Source organism: Dermacentor silvarum, chromosome 11, assembly GCF_013339745.2.
Source record: "Dermacentor silvarum isolate Dsil-2018 chromosome 11, BIME_Dsil_1.4, whole genome shotgun sequence".
NCBI lineage: Eukaryota > Metazoa > Arthropoda > Arachnida > Ixodida > Ixodidae > Dermacentor > Dermacentor silvarum.
The window spans coordinates 90,623,875-90,645,834 of record NC_051164.1 but is presented as its reverse complement, the minus strand read 5'-3'; the positions used below and the strand labels follow the sequence as shown (position 1 = coordinate 90,645,834).

General features: G+C 46.9%; 1 protein-coding gene across 1 annotated transcript in view; it reads left to right on the top strand.

Annotated features, from left to right (window-relative positions):
• The window catches only part of LOC119433025 (QRFP-like peptide receptor), a 90,140-nt gene extending 69,806 nt beyond the window's left edge, over window positions 1–20,334 (top strand). Inside the window, exons 2-6 of the mRNA XM_037700176.2 lie at window positions 8,317–8,736; window positions 15,348–15,471; window positions 16,176–16,381; window positions 17,718–17,829; window positions 18,536–20,334. Of these exons, the coding sequence (XP_037556104.1) occupies window positions 8,336–8,736; window positions 15,348–15,471; window positions 16,176–16,381; window positions 17,718–17,829; window positions 18,536–18,877 (1,185 nt within the window). The 5' untranslated portion in view covers window positions 8,317–8,335 and the 3' untranslated portion in view covers window positions 18,878–20,334. The remainder of the gene's footprint in view (window positions 1–8,316; window positions 8,737–15,347; window positions 15,472–16,175; window positions 16,382–17,717; window positions 17,830–18,535) is intronic.
• The last annotated feature ends 1,626 nt before the right edge of the window (window positions 20,335–21,960 follow it).

Sequence of the window (21,960 nt, the reverse complement as noted above, 5' to 3'; positions counted from 1 at the left end):
CCAACACATGAGTTCACAAAGTATAAATGTTCACACAACCAAGATGTTCACACAGAAGATGTTGGGCACTTGCGAATTGGGTCCCTTTTGAATGCCGCGCTCTAAATACAACAGTCGTGTACGCATACACAAATGCTACATGAACACGAAGACACAATAAACATGTAATCAAGAGTGCCTGTTAATAATAACAATACCAGCAATAACTGTTATCTAACTTAGTATTTTTGTGATATTTTTTATTCTTCCAAAAATTGTACTAAGGCGCGCGCAGCGATGTTTTGAAGTTGTTTTGTTGCTCATGGACCGAAAATTTTTTCTAAGGGTAGTGGCCGTCTATCCAAGCACTGTAGTTTTTTTGAAAGGTTCTTACGGGGAGCATCATATTTTTTACAGTGTAGAAGAAGGTGTTCTATGTCTTCTTCAGCCTCTTCACATGAGCATGTAGCAGTGTTAGTTTTTCTCATCCTATACAGGAAGCTTTTAGTACAGGCAGTGCCTAGCCTAAGCCTATGAACTGTTGTTTCAACAGATCAGCTAATTTTAAACGGAATATCGAATTCTATTCCAGGATCAATATTATATAATTGGGAGTTCTACGCATCATTTATGAACCAAGTTTCCTTGGACAATCTACCGCACAGTTTGTTCAATAAACATCGCGCATCACTCATCGCTAGAGGAAGTAGTGATAATTCATTTTCTTGATGCGCTGCACGTGCCATGTGATCAGCTGTTACATTTTCTATCGTTTCACAGTGACTTGGAATCCACTGGAAAGTTATGTCATGTTGTAGATCTCTCGCAACGGCGTATGTCTTCTGTATTTCGTATGTCAATGTGCTGTTTGTTCTTCTTAAGCTGATTTAATTTAAGCACAGCAGTAAGGCTTGCAAGTCACTCAGAACTACCCAGCGAAGAGGTCCTCAATGCTGACATATGTAACGTAAAGCAGAAAGTATTGCGTAAGGTTCTGCCGTTGTGGACCTTGTGAATTGGCAAAGCTTCTAAGCTCTTTTCTCTTGGTATGCAGGTATATAAAACGCCGATTTAGAGTTTTGTTACCAGTATGATCCATCAGTGTATATGTGAGTGATTTATCGCAACTACGGGCATATCACACTTACGATCTACTCGTGGAATTGAAGTGACTATTTCTGGAATCGCAAGTCGCCATGGGGGATGCATTGCGCATGCAGGGCAGTATTCGTAAGCAGGTAGTAAGTAGGTTTTTTGCACCGCCGTATTTCATCATGTATGCGCGCAGCGGTTCTATCCTGAAGGTCTTGGCACAGTGGATGATTAGCGTGTTGTGTTGCGAGACGGAAAATGTGACGACAAGTTTCCGTAAATCTTAGTGCATGAAAAGTTGGTTGGCGGGACTTAGCAATTACCAAAGCACTAACAGATGCACGCGGAACACCAAGACATATGCGAAGGCTTGCAGTCTGGCCAGCAGTCTTTGAATTGTTGCCTTTAGATTACGGGATATTCCATGTAGCACATTTTTCCATAGGGTATTTTTCCATAGGGTAACACACACACACACACACACACACACACACACACACACACACACACACGCACGCACGCACGCACGCACGCACGCACGCACGCACGCACGCACGCACGCACGCACGCACGCACGCACGCACGCACGCACGCACGCACGCACGCACGCACGCACGCACGCACGCACGCACGCACGCACGCACGCACACACGCACACGCACACGCACACACACACACACACACACACACACACACACACACACACACACACACACACACACACACACACACAGGACAGCCGTGCAAAATAGGTTCAATTTACTAAGGAGGCACTAGAAATAAAACAGAAAAGATTAATAAAAAAAAAAAAAACGCCGGCAGATCCCACGCCCTGTGGGAATCGATGTTATGTGAAGCAGTGTGCGAGGAGCCTACCAAGTTAACGAAACGACCTTTCGAGCACCAAGACGTAGGCGGCTGTTTCAGGGCCTGCAAGACACACATGTCATGACAATCATGTCATGACCTATCATTTATGTCCGAACCCATTTCATTGGTTTTTGAGTGTTATTCTTTTTTCGCTGAGTCTTTCAATTTTGCTGAGTCAGGACTATGACTTCTACTATGAACATTTAGTGTTTCTTTCACTTAGTACCCATGTACGAACCAATTCTTGTTACATACAAAGTTAACGCAACGACCATAAGAGCACGAAGACGTAGGCGGCTGTTTCATGACCTATATGACACACATGTCATGATATTCATGTCATGACCTACCATTCATGTTCGTCATACATTCTTGGCATACTATGCCAATTTTGGTACCTACCAAGTTAACAAAACCACCATGAGAGCACCAAGACGTAGGCGATTAAATAGATACTGTCAAAGTGGTAAACGTTCGCCAAGAAATGCTTCGCGTTTATTAATAACCAATAAATTACAGTCAGCCATAGAGCAACGAAACGAAGCCGCTAGCGAAAAACAAAAACAAACTAGAAAAGATGCAGGAAACCAACACGAGTGGAGAACAAAACGAATAAATGAAGGACAATCGCCTTTCGGACAGGGAGAAATTACATGCATACGCTAACAAAATAGCTAACGAAACGCACACAAATTGAAACGGAAAAGGTTAACCATCTGTTAAAAGCATCAAGGAATTGATCTGCAGGCAATGAACGACATCTTTCGTCAGATAACTCCTGCACTTGTTCGTACGTAGAAGTGTTCGAAATTACTTGCACGGCACGTAACATACGAGAAGCGAGTTTACCCGATTGACAACTCGCGTCACCGAACCTGGCATCGGCGGCGACCATTTGAGGCGGTAGTGCCACGCTCGTGCAAGAATGTGGGCGTGCAATAAGCACCTGTCTTCCCAAGGCCGTTCGCCCTCTCGGCGTTCCTCGCAGAAACACGTTGCGTCGAGAGTTGACTGATCACAGCCGCACCAAAAGAAAAAAAAAAGTAAAAAAAAATGCTTCGAGGGGACACCTCGTATACCTGGTTGTCAGCAGAGGCGACACCACGCAATACGTCGGCAGTGACAGATCACGCTTCCGATTGCGTCAAATATAGGCTTCGCGCGTAGCGACGATACCGCGCTTTCTTTCGTCGAGTGGCGAAATTCCCCATCTGTATGGCGCCAGCCACCTTTGTTTCCATTCTCGGAACTAGGACCCCAGACGAATTGGTTTATCTTGAATGCGCAGGGAGGTACTTGAGTTGGTTCGCAACGCGATTCGTTGTACGAGGGGGCTATTTAAATTCGCTCCGTATATCCTCCTCAGACCCCAATACAGCCGTGGGAAATAATCGCTCTTCGAAGTGGATTTTATTGTCTACTGTTATGCCAACTGTTATGTCTACTGTTGTGTTAATTTGGCAAAATTTTTTTTCAAAATTGAAATACCGCGGTTAGATACCAAAATCTGCGTCTCCGTGTAGGTGGGAAAAAATAACTATCCGCTCATATTTGCTATGACAAAAACTGCATTGCATTGCCCAAACGCAGATGTGAAGATGGAACTACGTGTAGTACATTACCAGGTTGCTGCCGCGTCCGGTATTTTTACGCAAATCTCAGTGATTTCGAAACACACCTCAATGTTGCTTTCCACCGTCTGAACCGACACATAGGCCTGGATCAATTGAGTGTCAAATTTTCAGAAAGCGGATGAAAAGAAAATGAGTAAACGAGTTACACATGTGCCGTACTTCATACCCATAATAATATTCTGCGTAATCTTTTCCGGGTGAATCTTGAAGGCAAAAAAAAAAAAAGAAATCACCAGCCCTTCCCCTGTCGAGAAAATGGGGGTAAGCAAAGCTTGTCGTGTGTGTATGTGACCTTCGTGGTGAATTTCTTTCTTGTCTCTCTCTCTCTCTTTCTAGCTATCTCTCTCTATTTCTCTTTCTCTCTCTCTCTCTCTTTCTCTATATTTCTTTCCCTCTCTGCTTATTTATTTCTTTTTCTTCCTTTCTCTCTTTCCTTCTCTCTCTCTCTTTTGTCCCGGGTATGTGCCATTGAGTTTGCACCTTTTCTGCACTATCGCCAGGATCAGGCCACTTTTCAGCGGATTACCCCTGTCTTGCGCTAGCTGATTCCAACTTGCGCCTGCAAATTTCCCCAAGTTCATCACCCCCACCTAGTTTTCCGCCGTCCTCGACTGTGCTTCCCTTCTCTTGGTATCCGTTCTGTAACTCTAATGGTCCACCGGTTCTCCACCCTACGCATAACATGGCCTGCCCAGCTCCATTTTCCCCGCTTAATGTCAATTAGAATATCAGCTATCCCCGTTTGCTCTCTCATCCACACCGCTCTCTTCTTGTCTCTTAACGTTAGGCCTAACATTTTTCGTTGCCTCGCTCTTTGAGCTGTGTTTATAACCGAGTAATTTGCTAAAAATGATCCATTTGCGAAGTCAAAAAGCCGTCTGAAACCACAAGAACGAAGTTTAGGCAAACCCATGTAATATACCATCACTCCCATGCTAATGGCTGTACCGGCATAGTTGCAGCTTCCGTATAGACAGTAGAGCCGGAGTACCTTCGTATAACTTTTGTAGGTAACTCGACACAGTCCGTTTGACTGGCTTCCGGGAAGCGTATATTTAAAATCTAGAAGGCACAGCGCCTCAGCAACCGCGATTGAACGCGATTGGTGCCGGCGACGCCGTTTGCAACCGCTGTCGGAGTACGCCGCGCCACCTAACGCCTTTTACGCTAACCTAACATAATCTAACCTAACCTAACCTAATCTAATCTGACCTAACCTAACCTAACTTAACCTAACTTATCGTGGGCGACACGCAAAGGCAATAATCCTCAAAGCGTGACGTCAGAGCGTCACCAGCGGCGTTTCAGCCAATCGCGTTCAACCGCGGTGACTAAGGCGCTGTGCCTTCTAGATTTTCAATATACGACGCACATTAGTCGGTAGCTGCGTGCTACGTCACCGCAGTGCCGTCAACGAAGTTCGCCCGAACGCGGCAGAAACGCTTCGGTTAACCTCGTTAACGCGTTCAGGCCGTAAAACAGCAAACACGTGGGCATCACTAGGGTGCCTACATGCAACGCCGTTTTAAAACGGCGTTGCATGTAGGCTCCCTAGGCATCACGAATGTCTACCGCCACCTGCCGGAGAGAGGAAAAGCTGCCTGAAGTACGTTAGTGTCAAATGAACACTAACGAGGAACGTCAAGTGGCTTGGCAAATTAGGCTTCTAAAAAAGAAAGAGCTACGATTACTGAAAGTAGAGACTTGGAAAGCTAAGAAAGATGCAATAACGAAATGGAAGCGGCGGCGTGATCTGGCAGTTCCCGAACCAACTTTCATTGACGTCATCGATTGTGACAACGCCTTATATAAACTGGTTATCTTTCTACAATGGTTAACTGTCTACAGAAAAAAATTAAATATCAACTGGTAACATTACCCTACGGAGTAACCAAGGGCTCAACCTAGCAACTATTGAGAAATTTTTGGGCGCGAGAATAGCGCGCGTACAAGAAGACGCTTTCAAACTATTTACGTCACAGTGACGTCCTCGCGCTGTCTCTCGGGTGCGAACTGTAGAAAACTAAAGTAAGAGCTTCATTCTCTCCGCTAGTAATGAACCTTTTTCTTTTTTTGCCCCGCAAGATAAATGCAGACTGGAGGTCCGAAAGAATACCCCACCTGTCTAGACCGATCTATAGCCGCGAAAATATTTCTGCGGCAATGAAGAGAAGACTAAACGTGCCAAGTAGTCCGACAGGTTCTGACAGAGCTTTTTCAGATAGTGAATTGGCGTAGCTTGCTACCTGCGGTGGTTTCGCATTCGCCAGACAGCGGAAGAGCAGAGCGAAAAAAAAATCATATTTAACATTGAGTGCATGGCGTATTATAAGTTTTGTTTTTCACGTAAGGGCTATAGTAAACAAGATGTTTGTGTTTTCTCCTCCCCAGCTTAAACAAACGCGATTGAGACTTCGGGAATACTTTCAGGATTGCTGTCACGCGTGCGTTGTTTGCCTTCTCAGTTAAGGCAGGAAGCTGGGCCGGTTGGTTGAATAGGAATACACAACATGAAGACGACAGTACGCGCTCTGATTATGCGCGCAGCGTCCTCGTCATTCTCTTCTCAAATTACCTCATCAGCTTTCCCTTCATGGTCGAAGAATGTTGTTTATGAGCACGGTGGTGCTGTTTAGCGCACATAAAGTTCATAAAGAGGCGTTCATAAAGTTCGTATTAGCGGCAGCATAAATGTGGAAACAGGTCTTCACGCTAGTAATCAGAATGAGCGCAAGTCTCTCTAGTTTCAGCGTAATAAAAACAATTTGTTTTATATAGTACCACGGAACAACCCTTGTACATCGAAGCGAAAATGGCGGCGTCCATCGTGAAAGCTGGTTGAAGCACGAGCAGTGATCCGCCATCTGCATTTCAAGGGACACAATGCCAAGGAGATTCATGCCGAGCTGGTGGCGGTATGCGATGACAATGCACCGGGTCATGACGCTGTAGTAACAGTGACATGACACTGTCATAACACTGCTATGTTGGCCGAGCAAGCCATGACGACGAACACCGTCGTTCGGTGTCGAACCGTAAATTTATGTGCAAGTTCTTGCCAACCGGCGGATAGCTGTTGAACAAATAGTGTAGCAGCTTAACGTGAGCGCAAGCACTGACTAAACTTCCACCTCGAGTCTCGTCGATTGACCTCTGTTCCTTCGTGGCAATATTACGAACTCTACAGCCACTAACTCGTAAGCTGACCGATCACATTCGAAACAAGAGCACGCCTGCAGCGCTCAGCAAGATAAGACGGACAAGCCACGATGTCTGCGGGCACACTTTGAGTAAGCTCAGGAACTAGATGGAAGCCTTAGCTCTGCGAAGACGAAGCTGAACGAAAGTGATGGTAATCGGTTGGGGGTCCTTTGCATTACGTAGACGGACTAGGGACGACTGGACGGTGAAGCAGCCTGTTGCAATCGGCGCTCTTTCGTTCGCGTCTTTCGCGAGGCGTTCGGGGACGTCTCATCCTACTCGCTAAACGACAGACATCGCGAGAGAATCCAACTGGCACTGCTCGACACATAATTGGTCTAACTAGCAGTGGCGTGCGGGGCCGACAATCGTTGCGCAACAGTTTGTCTCTCCTCGGTATCTTGCAATACTGTTGCCACGCGAACCTGGAACTCGTCACAGTGGGGACCGTCTCGAGTTCTCTCCGTCTACACTGTCGACTGCCTCAGTCTTTTCGAGTTGCCTCTATATTCTGCTCATTTCGAATGCACGCCGACTGCACTGCCGTGGTTTTCAGACGACTGCTAAAAATACGGGCCGAGAGCATCCACGCGCACTAGCAGCTCTCTGTCCCTGTCATCGGGCGTTGTGGAATTCATATTTTACCGCGAACAGAGAGACCGCGAGCTATAAAAGATATGGCAGCGAGGTCAACTAGGCACGCATCTAATTTACTACCCTACAAAGGGAGAATTAGGTTTAGGGATGACAAGATAGAAATACAGACGAGCGAATGAACAATGAGAGTGCCACTTCATTCGGGGAAGCACATCGAGGCTACAGCTAGACGCCGAGGTCTGAGGTGGGAATGGGCTATAGGGAATGGTTCGGGAATGGGCTGAAACTGTACCTTCGTTCGCAAGAATTTGGATCGACCTTTATAAGGCTTAAAAAGAAGTTCCGTGGAGATGTGGGGAATCGAAGCGGTGCTTATCGAATTCAAGTCTCGTGCTGGTACTCTCACGGAAGATGCACTGAACGACGCACCTATATATTTTGGCTTTCTAAAATTCTGTTGAAAGGCGGCGGTAGGGCGGAACGATTGCTGGAAATTGCAGCAAGGCTAGATCCGCCAGCAGTCAAAAATATCTTCCTCCTCCTCTTTAAGCCTAATATCTAACCACAACTTTCGCCTTCTACTGCTATCAACTGGTTGAGCAGGTTCCCCTGGCTGCGAAGAACGACGTTCAGTAACAAGGAAATCGGTGTCAGCACGGCGGGTGTGTACTTCGGAACGAATCATTTACTGTCCTCCATCGTTTCCTTTCTGTCCTCCCTGTGTAACGTTACACCGTCGTTACAATAACGTTATACTGTCGATATGCACCGACTAGCCCCGCAGAACACCACGTTATTGCTCCTTACTGCCGTCTCGGCATCACGGCGATGGCCTCTTTGCGTAACAGATGGTCGGCATCGGCGCTGCCTATAGTGTGTAACAAAATGCCGGACTTTGTCCGGCGGTGATGTCATCAAGGCGCGATTTCGTTCGCCTTCGCAGGAGCAGAGAGGATCGAGCAATGGAGGAGACCAACTCGAGCGAAGAGCTTCCCTTGTTTCCCGAGGAAGGCATGCCCGAGGACTACGACTACGAGGAGTCGGCGTGGCGCTTCGACCTCGCCGACCTGGTCCCGACCGCGGCCGTGTACGGCGCCACCCTCCTGCTGGGCCTGGTGGGCAACCTGCTCATCGTGTACACGGTGGCCCGTTTCCCGCGCATGCGCTCCATTTCCAACCTGTTCCTGGCGTCGCTCGCCTCGGCCGACCTTCTCATCGTGCTGCTCTGCGTGCCGGTCAAGTTCGGCCAGCTCTTCTCGTACACGTGGACGCTGGGCGAGGTGGGATGCAAGCTGCTGCTGTACGTGCAGCACGTGTCCATGATCTGCTCCGTGCTCAACCTCACCTTCCTCAGCATCGAGAGGTAGGACAGACAGAGTCTACAGAGAAATGTTCGATGAATTTAAAATGACTGACAAACTATTCTTTTGAAAAATATATTCAATGAAACCTTTCGAAAGTTTTACGTCACGAATTTCAAAGTACAGTAGAATCTCGTTGACACGATTCTTCTGCATGATACGTTTTTCGGGACAATACGCTTCTTTTTGCCCCTGATAATACGATTTGGTTGGATGATACGATTTTCGGATGATACGCTTTGTTTTCCGGTTCCCGCAAAGATCGTATCAACGAGATTCCACTGTATATCTGGGGCGTTGTGGCTCAGTTCTTGAAGCTTACTAAGTTTAGCCTTCGGCTCTTGTAGAAAATGGTGTAGTCTTATCTTTGCTGATCAAAACAAAACTTAACTAGGTCTGGGCAGACACTGTCAAAATTCATGACATCACGACGAGCTGGCGTGAGAGATCGCAGACGGTGTCGCCACTCGTCCTTCGTTCTTAAATCCTTTACTGGCTTAACCGGTCCTCTTCTAACGGCAAGAATGACTCGTTTTGTATTGTGAAAGTGTAATTGACTAATACAGCTCAAATTACTTTTTTTCTTCCTTATAGTATACGTTTAAAAATAAGTTTCGGTTCAGGGCTAAACTCTGTCAGGAGTTGGCCCTCTCGTCAACTTTGTTTCACTGCGGGCATGCCGGGAAAGGCTTCGCGCCTTTGAAACACGATTGAGTGTGCAAGTGTAGCGCGAATGGGACACTCAAGACACCAGAGAAGATGAAGACAGCGTCGGTCTTGTGTTCACCCGTTTGCGCTGCGCCATTCAGGCAATGCAACACTGACTAGCCCACGAAAGTGTTTTTATGAGCCATAGATGGCGCTGCAATCCAGACGCGAAAGCACGCAGTGACGTCATTTTTAAAACGAAGGAAGGTTTCTTAGCGACCACTCTCAGACTTTCCTGACCGTGGCTGCTGCTGTCTTGCTTGAATAGGTCACAGTTAAATTCAAAATTGAATTACGCGCCCGATGGTGGGATGGAAATTCGGACTCTCAGCAAGGCAGCCCGGTGCTCTCAACATTAGGTCACAATCGCACGCATACTTCTATTGCACCGACGCCGACTGTTTTTCGTATAGCTCTTTCAAATTGTCACTGCGTATGTCACACTACGTAGCGTGGGTGCGCGCGCGCGCGCGGTTGGAATGAAATTCTGCAATTTGATTCACTTCATTTGATTCACCACTTCATGAAAGCTGCGTTTATTTATTTTTTTTCATAAATCACGATCTGCAGCACTTCAATAAAGTTTATTCCAACCATCCATCCAGCCATCCATCCATCCCATATTTTTAGAGCCCCCCCCCCCCCCCCAAAAAAAAAAAAAAAAAAAAAAACACGTGTAAAGATAACTCCACGGAAAACACGTTGGCAGTTTCCGACAATGGTTTACAGTTTCTTAGAAACATATAATATGGCCAAGAATTTGGTAGTAACTCCACGGTGGCTAAGAACAAAGTGGCTTTGGCGTGATTCGGCGAAGATGCATAGCGATTTTTTGTTTTCAAAGCTTCGTTCAAGTTACGTGAAACACCCGGTATAAATTTTGTCCGAACACACACGCACACACAAAGACAGTGCGAAAGCTGTGAGGCGTCCGCAAAAAAGACTGTTGACTTGAACTGGAACCGCGCCTTCACCGTCTTTCGTTACCACAACCACAGCCACTCGATCGAAACGAACAGTTTGCGGTTTCGATCAAGCTGACGTGGCACAACTATAGCAACGTCACCTGTGGACAGTTTGTTCACTACGAAACCGGCCGGTCGACGCGACGAGCTAAGCACACCCTTGCCAGCTACAGGTCGCTTGTGGGGTGACGCCGCTCACAATGAAGCGCGCTCGATGGTTTCCTCGCGACCACAGTTTGCGAGAGGCCACCACCTTCTGGGTCATTCAAATGCGCAAAGCAAAAGCCTATGTAAACGCCACCCGAGGTCGGCCTTGTGCGGCACAAAGAAATCGTCTGGGACAGACGGTTCACGTTGTGAGAGCGTCTGAGGCGGCTCTTCTATAGAGTTTCATGGGCGGCGCGCCAGGAGCACCAGGTGTTTGGATTCGCATGGCTCGTCGCCGGTAATATCGGTTCGCCGCTGGCCGACGCCCTTGCCAGTGCCTCCTTTGCAATTGCAGCGTACGCTTCCTTCCGAGGTATCGCCAAACGATAACCGATATTACGAGCGAACGACTTTCAAAGTTCGGGCTTACAGTTTTTTTTTTCTTCTTTTTTTCCTTAACCCGTGCGAGGATCGCGGAAGATTTTCATCGAGTCCACGCTTCTATAAGCAGACGAATTCTATGCTTGTTGGTTAACGTTTTGGAGAGAAAAAAAAGATGTTTTTATAATCATTAGACTTGCCTTACTCAGTGTGAGGTCGTTAAGGCCGTATATTAAACAGCTTAGCCCGTTTCATTATCAGTACTGTACTTGTTCCTGCTTTTGTGAAAAAAATGCCTTCACAAGGTATCTAAACTTCAAAGTTCTGAATTCTACACTAGGAGGAAACGTGGCATAATCCCGGGAAAAGCTCTTTTAACACCCGCATGCTGTATTCGAAAAATATCCACGCGATCATTATAAGATCATTGCACGATTTGCTATATGATTACTATATGACTACTGTGTGATAAATGTGATAAATCTTACCTTTTGAATGGATATTATTAAAGTTCATTGAGTGGCCAGCTCTGTGGAAGGCAAGTTATCTCTCAAGCACCTTTCTAACCGTCCCCTCCCCCCGGACGACCAACATTGCGACGACCGACTATTTCGGACGACCAACAACACGGCCAGTTTACACGACAAAGCTATGGTGTTCTTATCATCGCAGGAACGAACGCAAGGCTTCAACTTCGTGAAGGACCGCCGGGAGCACAGCTAACCACCATTTTATAACTTTTTTTTCCCCTCGGTAGTTTTTTTTGTTCTCCGTACTCAAACGGCACTATTTTCCAACCTCATCACTGTAGCAGTAACTATTTAGCTTCATGTAAACTGGACCAAGTTTAGCCTAACGTGAACGATTTTTTTTCTTATGCTGGCTCGACAACAACCATGCATCCCTGCATGCATGTTAATGTCAAGGTGATGTAAAGCGTGCTGGAAAAAATAACGAAAAAAGAAAAGCTAGCATCAAGACCAGCCCAAACAAGCCAATGTTGCACTGTCGCTTTCTGACAACACATACAACCTGCTTTGCAGAGACGTATGCGGCAGTTAAGGGAACTATTCCAACGTTCTGGCTACATGCGTCCATCGCCCATACTCCCCCCAGTTGCAGTAACATAATTCTATAAGTTTAATTCGCGGCTCCTCTATTCAAGTATGTCTCGCCATTTTTTCGTATAATGTTCAGTTCTCTCGTGACACGCGCTTTAGTGTAAAGAGGAGTCAAACATTTTCACACGCATAAAAACGTGTGAACAATAAGAAGAGGAAAAAAATCAAACTCTGAAACTCATCTGTTGTGCACACGACGCCGACGCAGCACTCTCAGGGTTGTTTGCCTATTGCGCATATTCGCGGCATTAGCTGCCGCTCTACAACGTCGACCAGTTTAGCACGGGGCTCTCTGTGGTGCGTACGCCCACAGACGCCAATCTGGCTGAGTGCTTCTTGCCACCTACGTGTGCTACAGGAGACTAGATTAATCACTTTCGACGGGACGGACTGCAAGTCTCCGGCTCGTTTATTTTGTAATATGTAAGAAGGATGTCGGCGTTAACTTTGTTCCAAAAGTCTAAGCTAGTTTCTCCTTTTTTGTTCACACAGCCAGCTATAGACCTTTTGTGTCAAGCGAAGGATGGCTTAGTTTAATGAATTTCACCTCAACGGGCTTATGAAGTTTGAGTACATGTGGGTGGCTGAGACGTCACGTGGGCTGCCGGATGTTTTGCAAGTTAACAGCTAACTCCACCAAAATTTCTGACCGCGTAAAAACAAAAACTAGTTTAAGATAATTTGGACACGGAGGAGCTTCCGTTCAAAATTTTACGTTTGAAATACGAGCGATAGCGTCACGAAGAGCTCACGAAAATAGCCGTTTTATAACACCACGAATAAAGAACGCCGCCATTATCGTTCACCGGAAGTGACGCATGATCTAGCACGCGCGGTTCCTCGGCATGTCCTCCGAGATAACGAGACGCCCGCAGGCTGACCTCGGCGCGGTGAGAAGATCCCGGAGGTGGAGTACTGGGACTTGCGTCATACCGACGACAACTAGGTGCACGCGTCGTCTGATTAGGTGCTGTTTATAGGCGGCTAACAAGAATACTAGGCAATTACCAGCCCGGTGGCTTTGCCAAGATTGCTTCAGTGGTACTATATACTACTCACTTATGACAAATTTAGCCAAAGTGAAATTTCGTCGTCGTTGGCATTTAAGAACGTGACGTTTCACAGTCGCCACATACCAGTGTTGGCGTATGAATCAGCATCATTTCCATAGCTTTTTAATGCGAAGCTTTATATGGCTAGGCGAAATCACCTGTGTACAGAAAACTATCATCATCAGCATTGGCTCGAGCGTCGTCGTCTTCTTCCGCAGCTGGCTCGTCGACGCCCCTCGAGTTGCGCTCTTGCGCATGCTCGGCACGCGCCCGTGCCACTCACTGCTCCCGCGTTCGTCGTCGTCGTCTTCTTCCACATCTGGCTGCGTCGCCGCTAATCATTCCAGCGAAGAATTTCACTTCTCTTCCGTCGTCGTAATGGGGAGGCCGCGTTTACGGGGGTATGAGCTAATGCATAAGGGGGTGCGAACCATTCATTGTCTTACTTGACGGACATATTTAATTTTGAAGCAATCTAATTTCGAAGAATCGCAAGCGGCAATGGGCAGGCAAATGCTGCTAACCACGCCGCCGAGCGAACTCGAGACATCGAACGCAAGCGACAACGGCGGACTGCGGGCATACCGTCGGTGACGTCGTTCTCTCCGTCGCAGCCGAACGTGTGTGTGTAACCTCATAATTGAGAAATACTTTAATGAAACCTCGGGATTAACCCAGTATAAACACCGGGGCCACACGTTTCAGCTTCGCTTGTTAACGATCTTCACGGATGAAAGGGTCGACGAATTTTTTTTTTTTTTTTGCTTTCTCCATCACGGGCAACAAGGACACACTAACATACAAACACAGGCTAACACGCTAACGCACAGTAGCACGCAAACTAATATACCAGCAAACGCACATTACCATACTAACACACGCATACACTTACATACACATTAGCACAGTAACACACACGCTAACACAATAACATGCTAACACACACACACTAACGTATAACCCACACAGCTTTTGTATTTCAGTCGTGGAATCTTGTGAATGCCGTTGCTGGTCTCAGCCACTAGAATGAAACGACAACAAATGTTCATCTCTCTGGCTGACGAGAGAGAGAGAGTGTGAGAGAGAGCGAGATTTATTGCGAGAGAAGAGCCGAGAGGTCGGCCTCAGCTACTTTGTTCTAGCCTGCAACTCAGCGCTGGGGCAAGAACGGCAAATGAAGATGATGATGATGGTGAGGAGAGAAAAGTAGATGCGCATCAAATAAAAAGATTGCAGGAACCATCCGCGATTATTTTCAATGTAAGCGAATAGCGGAACGCTGAGTAGAAAGCTATTCGTTTATTAAACGAACGATGCGCCTGAATGCAAATAGTTTTTTTCCGGCGAGGACATTGAGGTGCCCTTTGATGTTTCATTGCGTAATTCCGTAGAGAAGAGAGCCGTTAACCAGCATACCCGTACAGATAGCAAAGATGGACAGCACGCGCATCCCGAAGAACTATAATGGTCGGCGTTCGATCGCCAGCGAACGCGTCCTACGACTCAGTAAAAGGATAAACAGTTGCGAGTTCGCGAGACGTTTTGTCCACGTCCCTTTCATGTTTTCTGATGTATAGGGGCACAAGCAGCGCGCTGCTCCAAAGAAAGAAAAAACGAAGATTGGTTGGAAGGCCTGCTTACGGTACCGTAACCGCATAGACGTCCTTCTTTCGCTTTCTTATTTCAGTGTTCAGTGTACGATTTAAAAAAATAAAGATCTGTAGTAGGACACAACTGAAAAAAAAAAAAAAGAACAGCAGTTGGGAACAACACACGGACCACGCGGGGTTGTGTTACTCCGCCAGCCAATCACAGAACCAAACAAAATCGTTGTCATGCGACCTTTTCAAAAATGGCGTCGTACTTGATACGGCTGTACTTGTCGTACTCGTACGTTCCGCTATAATAGACGAGTGAAAAAGCATAAAATTACGCGCTTATAATTTTATTTCTGTCGTTACCGCCTTATTTAGGTAACAGGGAAAGCTTGAAGTATGAACTATTTGCAGCCCGGCGGAGGAACAGTGGCTGGCGGTTATGAGGGCGTGGGCGAGGCTTCACTGCAGACTTAAGTTGTGTCCGACTATAGTCATTGCGAAATTTTAAGTTAGCTGCTCAATATAAATGGGACGCAGGAACGGAGTCGCCTCTGTGCCTTCTTCCTTCCGTGCCATTAGGGTTCGCGCTCTTAACCGTCGACTTGCCCGGCATTCTTCATCGTCGCCTCGTTGTTGTGCAGGTACTACGCGGTCATCCACCCGGTTCGCTCCCGCTACCTGTGCACCTTTAGTCAAGCCAGGCGGGTGATCATCTTCATTTGGATCGCTGCCTTCCTCACGGCGCTGCCCATCATCTTCGTGCAGGTGGGGCTGCGGGTTCACGCGACGCTGTGCGAACGCTACGGTGTCGCATTACTTTCTCAGACGTTGATGTGAGCGAGTTCCGGTGTGCGTGGTAGGTGAAGTGTGAACGCGAATGCCGGAGAGTGCGAGCGCCAATGGCTGTGTCTTAGCGTGAGTACATCGCAAATACACACGGATCGAAACGCATTACTGTATTCCATCAGCAAAGACATTGTATTAAAGTTAGCCTTCCCTGCCATCTGTTGGGACATTAGCTTAGCTAGTGATTTATTGCAAGAGAAGAGCAGAGAGGTCGGCCTCAACTACTTTGTTCTAGCATGCTACTCAGCGCTGGGGCATGGACGTCAAAAGAAGACGATGATGATGATGGTGATGAGAAAAAAAAATAGATGCGCCTGAATAAAAAAAAAAAATGCAAGAACAGCCAAACGCTTACTTGAAAGCGTTCATAGACAGAATTATAGGTCATTGTAGGAAGAATGATAGATAATCGATGTTTAATTTTCGTCCGTATGCATTCGTAATTACATAGAAGAGTGGCGCGAATTGAACGGTTTACTGAATCGTGACATCATTTTCCCTACCTTCTGGGGCATGTCTTCTGACAAGACCTATTTGGCAATGCTTGACTGCGTTCGATACAATTCGTTCCAGCTCGGTTCTTTTTTTTTTTTTCTCGTCTTTTCTTTTTCTCACTTGCCCAGGTACACGTGGAGATGGGCCTTCGTCGTCGCGCATACTGGTGCATGCGCGACGAAGCCAGTCCCGGTGCGTGGCGCTCTTTCGAGATCTACATGCTCATCCTGGTGCTGTGCATACCCACCCTGGTCATGGGCTACGCTTATACCAAGATTTGCGCCCAGCTGTGGATGGTCGTTCGAGAGCGAGCCAGTCTCACCACGGGCACCTCGTGAGTGAACCGTCCTCTCTTTGCGCCGGGCTGCCTATGTGTCGCAATCAGCTTCCAGCACTGTACGAGTTTTTACGCGATGTCATCGTCCTCTGTGTCGTGCTGACGAATATTTTCATTGCGCTTACGCGAAGACTCTTCGTGCTGGATTCATGCTACTGAGAGTTGTAGTCCTTTTTTTTTTTTTGAAACTATGCTTAGGTTTAACTGCGATTCTTCTTCTTCTTTCTGGAGTTTTACGTGCCAAAACCAGTTCTGATTATGAGGCACGCCATAGTGGATGAGTCCAGATTATTTTGGACCACTGTGCACTACAACGCAAGCACACGGGCGTTTTTGCATTTCGTCTCCATTGAAATACGATCGCCGCGGCCGGGATTTGATCCCGCGACCTCGTGCAATTAGGTTTAGGTATAATTAACTATGACTAAATTATCTATGATTAAAGTTAGTTGTGATTAGGTTCCAGTCTGTGTGTCACACGTGTGTCGACCACAGCAATAACTTTGCTGTGCTGCTTGCACATACTGTTACATTACTTTCTTTTTTTTATTATAAAGTGCTTAGGAGATGTTGACGCCTTTAATTGGCGCCGGCTACTCCTTTTCACATAAAAATATCAAACAGAAATCACTTAAGCACGCTAAAACTAAAAGTCAACTCCAAACCACAGTTAAGTCCAGTCCCATGCGCACACTAAAGTCAACATAAAGTCAGGTCACATAACTACACTATAATCGGGGCACTTAAGAAAACACCTAGCTGTAGGTTAGATTCCCACGAAGGTATATGAATCCAGGCATTGAATGGGTCGAAGTCGGGTCAAATTAAACACATAGAGTTAACTTATCACAGATGTGAGACATGTATGTTGTAGTTTTAGGAATGGTAAAACAGTCCGAAAAACATGGAGGAAAAAAAGACGTAATGCCCACACAGAAGCTGTTCAACAACTTCATCTCGCTAGCAGGACCTAGACTGCCCAGTCAAGCACATAAGCCTTAAAGGCTCATGCAAACTGGATCTGAAAATGCATGTTTTTCTGAGAATAAACCTCTTCCCCTTCGAAGCAAATCAGTTTTGCGAAAATAGAATTATGACTACTAGTTCATCGTGCCTTTGCAACAGCCATTTTAGTGGTGTATGTATAATAAGGGTAAGTTTATACGGCGCCTGTAAGTATACTTGGAAGTCTCCAGAAGTTCTTGTTGTACGTGTTCCTTTATTTGCCCGCCTTTGGGTGTGCAGCTGTGTATATGTATCCGGTATCTTGTTCACCTGGAATTTAATTCATATGTGAGCGTCTACTGACGTGATGTCTTCTTTGCATTACCAGTGTGGCGACGGAGATGACCGAGAAGAAATCCAAAAAGAAGACCACTTTCGCGCCGAACGGCGACCCGTCCGGCCTCAAGCCCTCACGCGCAGACGAGGACACCGTTCGTCAGGTTGTGTACCACGTGCTGTGTCACCCACGTGCCGAGTTATTCTCTGTGTGCTCTGCCAATAGACCAGCGTTGTACGAAGTAACCAGTCCTGCGCATTCGTATTCCATCTTTAGGGAAACAAGAGACATCATGGAAACTACTTCACTGCGTGTTTCTCAAATCTCTCTGCAACATAAAACAAAAAAAAAAAAAAAAAACGAGTTGCATCAAACGAATTTTGAAAATCTGTCATATTTGAGCTTACCTATAATTTGCTATAATGCACGCAAGTGAAGATGTCCAGAGTGTCGCAAGACAACCGCACACAACACGCCGTTGGTGAGATTAATCCACCATTTACCGCATTATCTTTAAAGTTGGGTCAAATATGTTAAACACCTAGAACGGATATGCGAATATTATAGATGTATCGTGTGACCCAGTTGCCGTTGGTTATGTAGCAACCCAGCTGCTAGTAACGTACGATTGCTTCACTTTATGTGAATCACCCATTATGGGCATGTGCATTTTACGCATGAGCCACCATATCACGTCACCTTGCATCCATTGCCTAATACAAAATTGGCAACTAGTCGCGTAGAGTATCGGTGCAGCGTGTCATGCTAAGTCAGGCTAAATCGAAATCACAATCATCGCCTCTCCTCGAGGTCGACCGATTGGTCATCCGATTGAACGATTGATTGATGTTGTTTCTCTAACACTGCAGGTGATCAAGATGCTCATCCTGGTCGTCTGCCTCTTCGTGCTCTGCTGGGCCCCGATCCTGATCCTGAACGTGCTCACGGCGTTCGGTGGCGTCGCGACGCTCAACTACTCCTACCTGAAACCCCTGCGCACCTGCTTCCATCTGCTGTCCTACCTGAACAGCTGCGTCAACCCGCTCGTGTACGGCTTCATGTCGCGCTCCTTCCGAGGTTCCTTCCGCGAAGCCCTGTTCGGCTGCGTGCACCCGGGCTCGGCGACGCCCTGGCGCGGGGCCACGATGCGACTCAGCCGGACGCGCACCACGAGCGTCAGCATGGGGCGCTCGGCCACCTACGTCACGTGACCCTGCCGACAAAAGCCGGACGCGGGCGTCGAGGACGGCCCCGTCTGCTGCGTCCCGTGGAAGGGCAACGATCATTCCGGCGTGGACACTTGAGATAAAAAGAAAAAAAAGAAAAGACGCAAGTTGATGGAGACGTAAAGTGATGGACACCCAGAATGATGGCCACTCCAAATTGATGGACGCCCAAATTGACGTTGTTATGCACGCGGGAGAGCAGTGCTAGCATCGGTAACCTGAAGGTCTATACACTGCTGTGCTGTGAGGATGCTGCAAAGCGAGGAGTGCGAACAGCTGGGGGAATACTGGGCACTTCGGTGCATGGTAGACACTTGAAGGCAAGATGAACGCTTGAAAATATGGTGGACGCTTGAGAACTCAGTGGACGCTTGAAACGGCGAAATGGACGCAGTGGATCTGTGAGACAATTGACATAGCGCTTTAGGAGCACGGAAGGCTTGCTAAGCCAAGAAGTCGTCGTCTGCGGGTAATGTGCACAATTTAAAAAAGAAATGAGGTTTTGGTCCCTCGGGCAGTAAAAAAAAAAAAAAAAGTGCCGCGAAAATTTCAGAGCCGGGTTACTTCAATGGGTATTTGAAGGGTCGTTACAAATACGCAGCGGAAGTTCCCATACTCATGTTTCACGCTTGACGAGGACAGTGGACACACTGGCGGGCGTAGCGTGTGCCTTAATTGTATGAAGTGCACATTCAAAAAACACTTGTGGACCCCATAAGAGAGAACAGCGAAGTCCTGACGCAAAGCGTGTAAGCAGGGCGGGGCGTGTGTATTTGAATGCGAGCGCTCACATGAAAACGTTGGTGTGGACACTTGAGGACACTCTGGGCAAAAAGATAAGATCGACTTCACAATTTACAGCACGACGTCCTGAACAAGACGGATCGACTGACGTACGAAAGCAACGGCGGGCAACTAGTCAGGGCGGTATTGACGTCTATGAAAGTGTTGAGAACCTGTGCCGGACAATACAAGGCGCCAAGACGGTCGAAACTTGGGAGGATTCCCGTGGACGTGGCGGACAGGGCCTTGAATATAGAGTGCAAGTAAGATCGACGTTCGCCGGAGGAGGTATCGATAGACGCCCTTCGGGCACCTGCGACCATTGGTCATCAAGAATATAGAGCACAGTGGCTGGACGGTAACTCTAAGTCGCGTTATTCAGTGCGAACTGCCAGCGAATGACTGACGCCAGTGCCAAAATGACTGTGTGCGTGTTTTTTGTGTTTTTTTTTTCCGGTGAATGGTCGAAGTTGTTTTTCAGTGACAGCCTTGCGGTTCAGAGATTCATGAGGACCTGTGAGCGTTGATTGTATACTACTACACCCATCGTTGACGTTGCTCCCCAACGCTACTAAAACGTTAAGTGTGCGCAACAGACATCGCTGTTAGCGGAACACGCCCAAAACGTAATATTCGGCATAGCTATATTTATGTCTAATGTCGGCGAATGGCCGGAACAGTTCTAACAAGAGTTTCTACCTTAATATTTGTTTCTACCTTACTAATTTCGAGATTTCAAATGTCTCGCGACTTTAGAGGCATAACATTTACTCAAAAAGAATATATATATATATATATATATATATATATATATATATATATATATATATAGTCGGACGTTATTCAGGAACCAGCCCTTGTTTTCATTGACAAAAAAAAAAAGTGGCTCTCATTCATGGATGGCAGTGATGCAGCTATCCTTTACTGTCACACCAATAGTTGAACTTTTCGAACTCAGCAGCGAATTCACAAAGCTTTTCATTCGAATAACATTAGTATAATCTTCTTGCAAGCTTAAAATCCAAGTTCTTACGAATGTCATTACTAGCGTACGCCAATTCAGCATTTGGGTAAGATTGTTCGCACGCGAGTAATCGTTCGCTGGTATGTTTCGCTATCAATGAGTGAACGGCACCTGTTCGTGCGAAACAGCGGAGTGTACGAAATGTTTTGTCAACACGAGCCGAGATTATTGATGGTCCAGAATGCGGGAACTAAAAAGACCGCCACACCTCAGGACCACACAAGCAGAGCGGTATGGGAGAAACTATAGACCATATTAAAGTGACAGAACCGCGATATACCGGCGTTATGACACTACTGCCGCGGCGCTGCGACCCGCAGAGCGAACATCTGCGACATATCTGTTCTTATTACCGAATGACGCCAATATTACTCGCACAAAGCTCGGCCCGTAGTGGCATATAGTGATAACGTCCGAGACATTCCTATTCTTATCGAAGAATAAAATCAATATTACTTGCATGCATGACTTAATTCAAGTGCACCCGAAAGCTTCGCGTAGATGTCATAGTGATTTCTTCATCTATACTTTGCTGTCACTTTACCTCCACCTCCCCTCTCTCCCCAGCGTAGGGTAGGAAACCGTATCTTCCCATCTGGTTGACCTCCCTGCCTTTGCCCTTTCTTTTGTCTCTCTCTCTCATAGTGATTTTTGAAACGCGCAGCCAATTGCTTAAATCCTGGGCCTACACTAATGGAAATTTGCTCGTACAGTCTACGTAGGGACTGTCTATAAATACCTCTAGAGGATCTTCCCTTCCAATCACCCTGACCTTTTTGCCTATACAAAGCCTGTACCATATCGACGATATTGTGAGAAATTTCTAAACTGAGTTGGTCGACTCGTAGTGTTTAATAATTGATCGCACAAATTGGCCGACGCGGAAGAAAATAAAAACTTGGGAGACGCTTAAGCTTCGCCTTTAAGAGTATAACACGATAGCATTAAAGGGTCCCTGACTGCTTCTCACGCTTCCCGGTAACTGAAGCTTATGCAACCGTAATCTTCACCGAGAAACGATTGCGGCGAACGTTATGCACGAAGGCGAGAATTGTGTTTCTTTTTTTCCGCGCACGGCCGGCGCCGCCGCTGCCACGGATGCGCGAAGGCGAGCGCCATCTGGTTGTGCTGCAAGGACCCGAGAGGCGCCACGCGGACGCGCCGCGCTGTGATTGGTAGACAATTTTCGCTCACGGTCAACGCCGGCGACCCGCGTAGCGGGGCCCTTAAAGCTATCGCTTTAATATGTGATCAGCCTGCT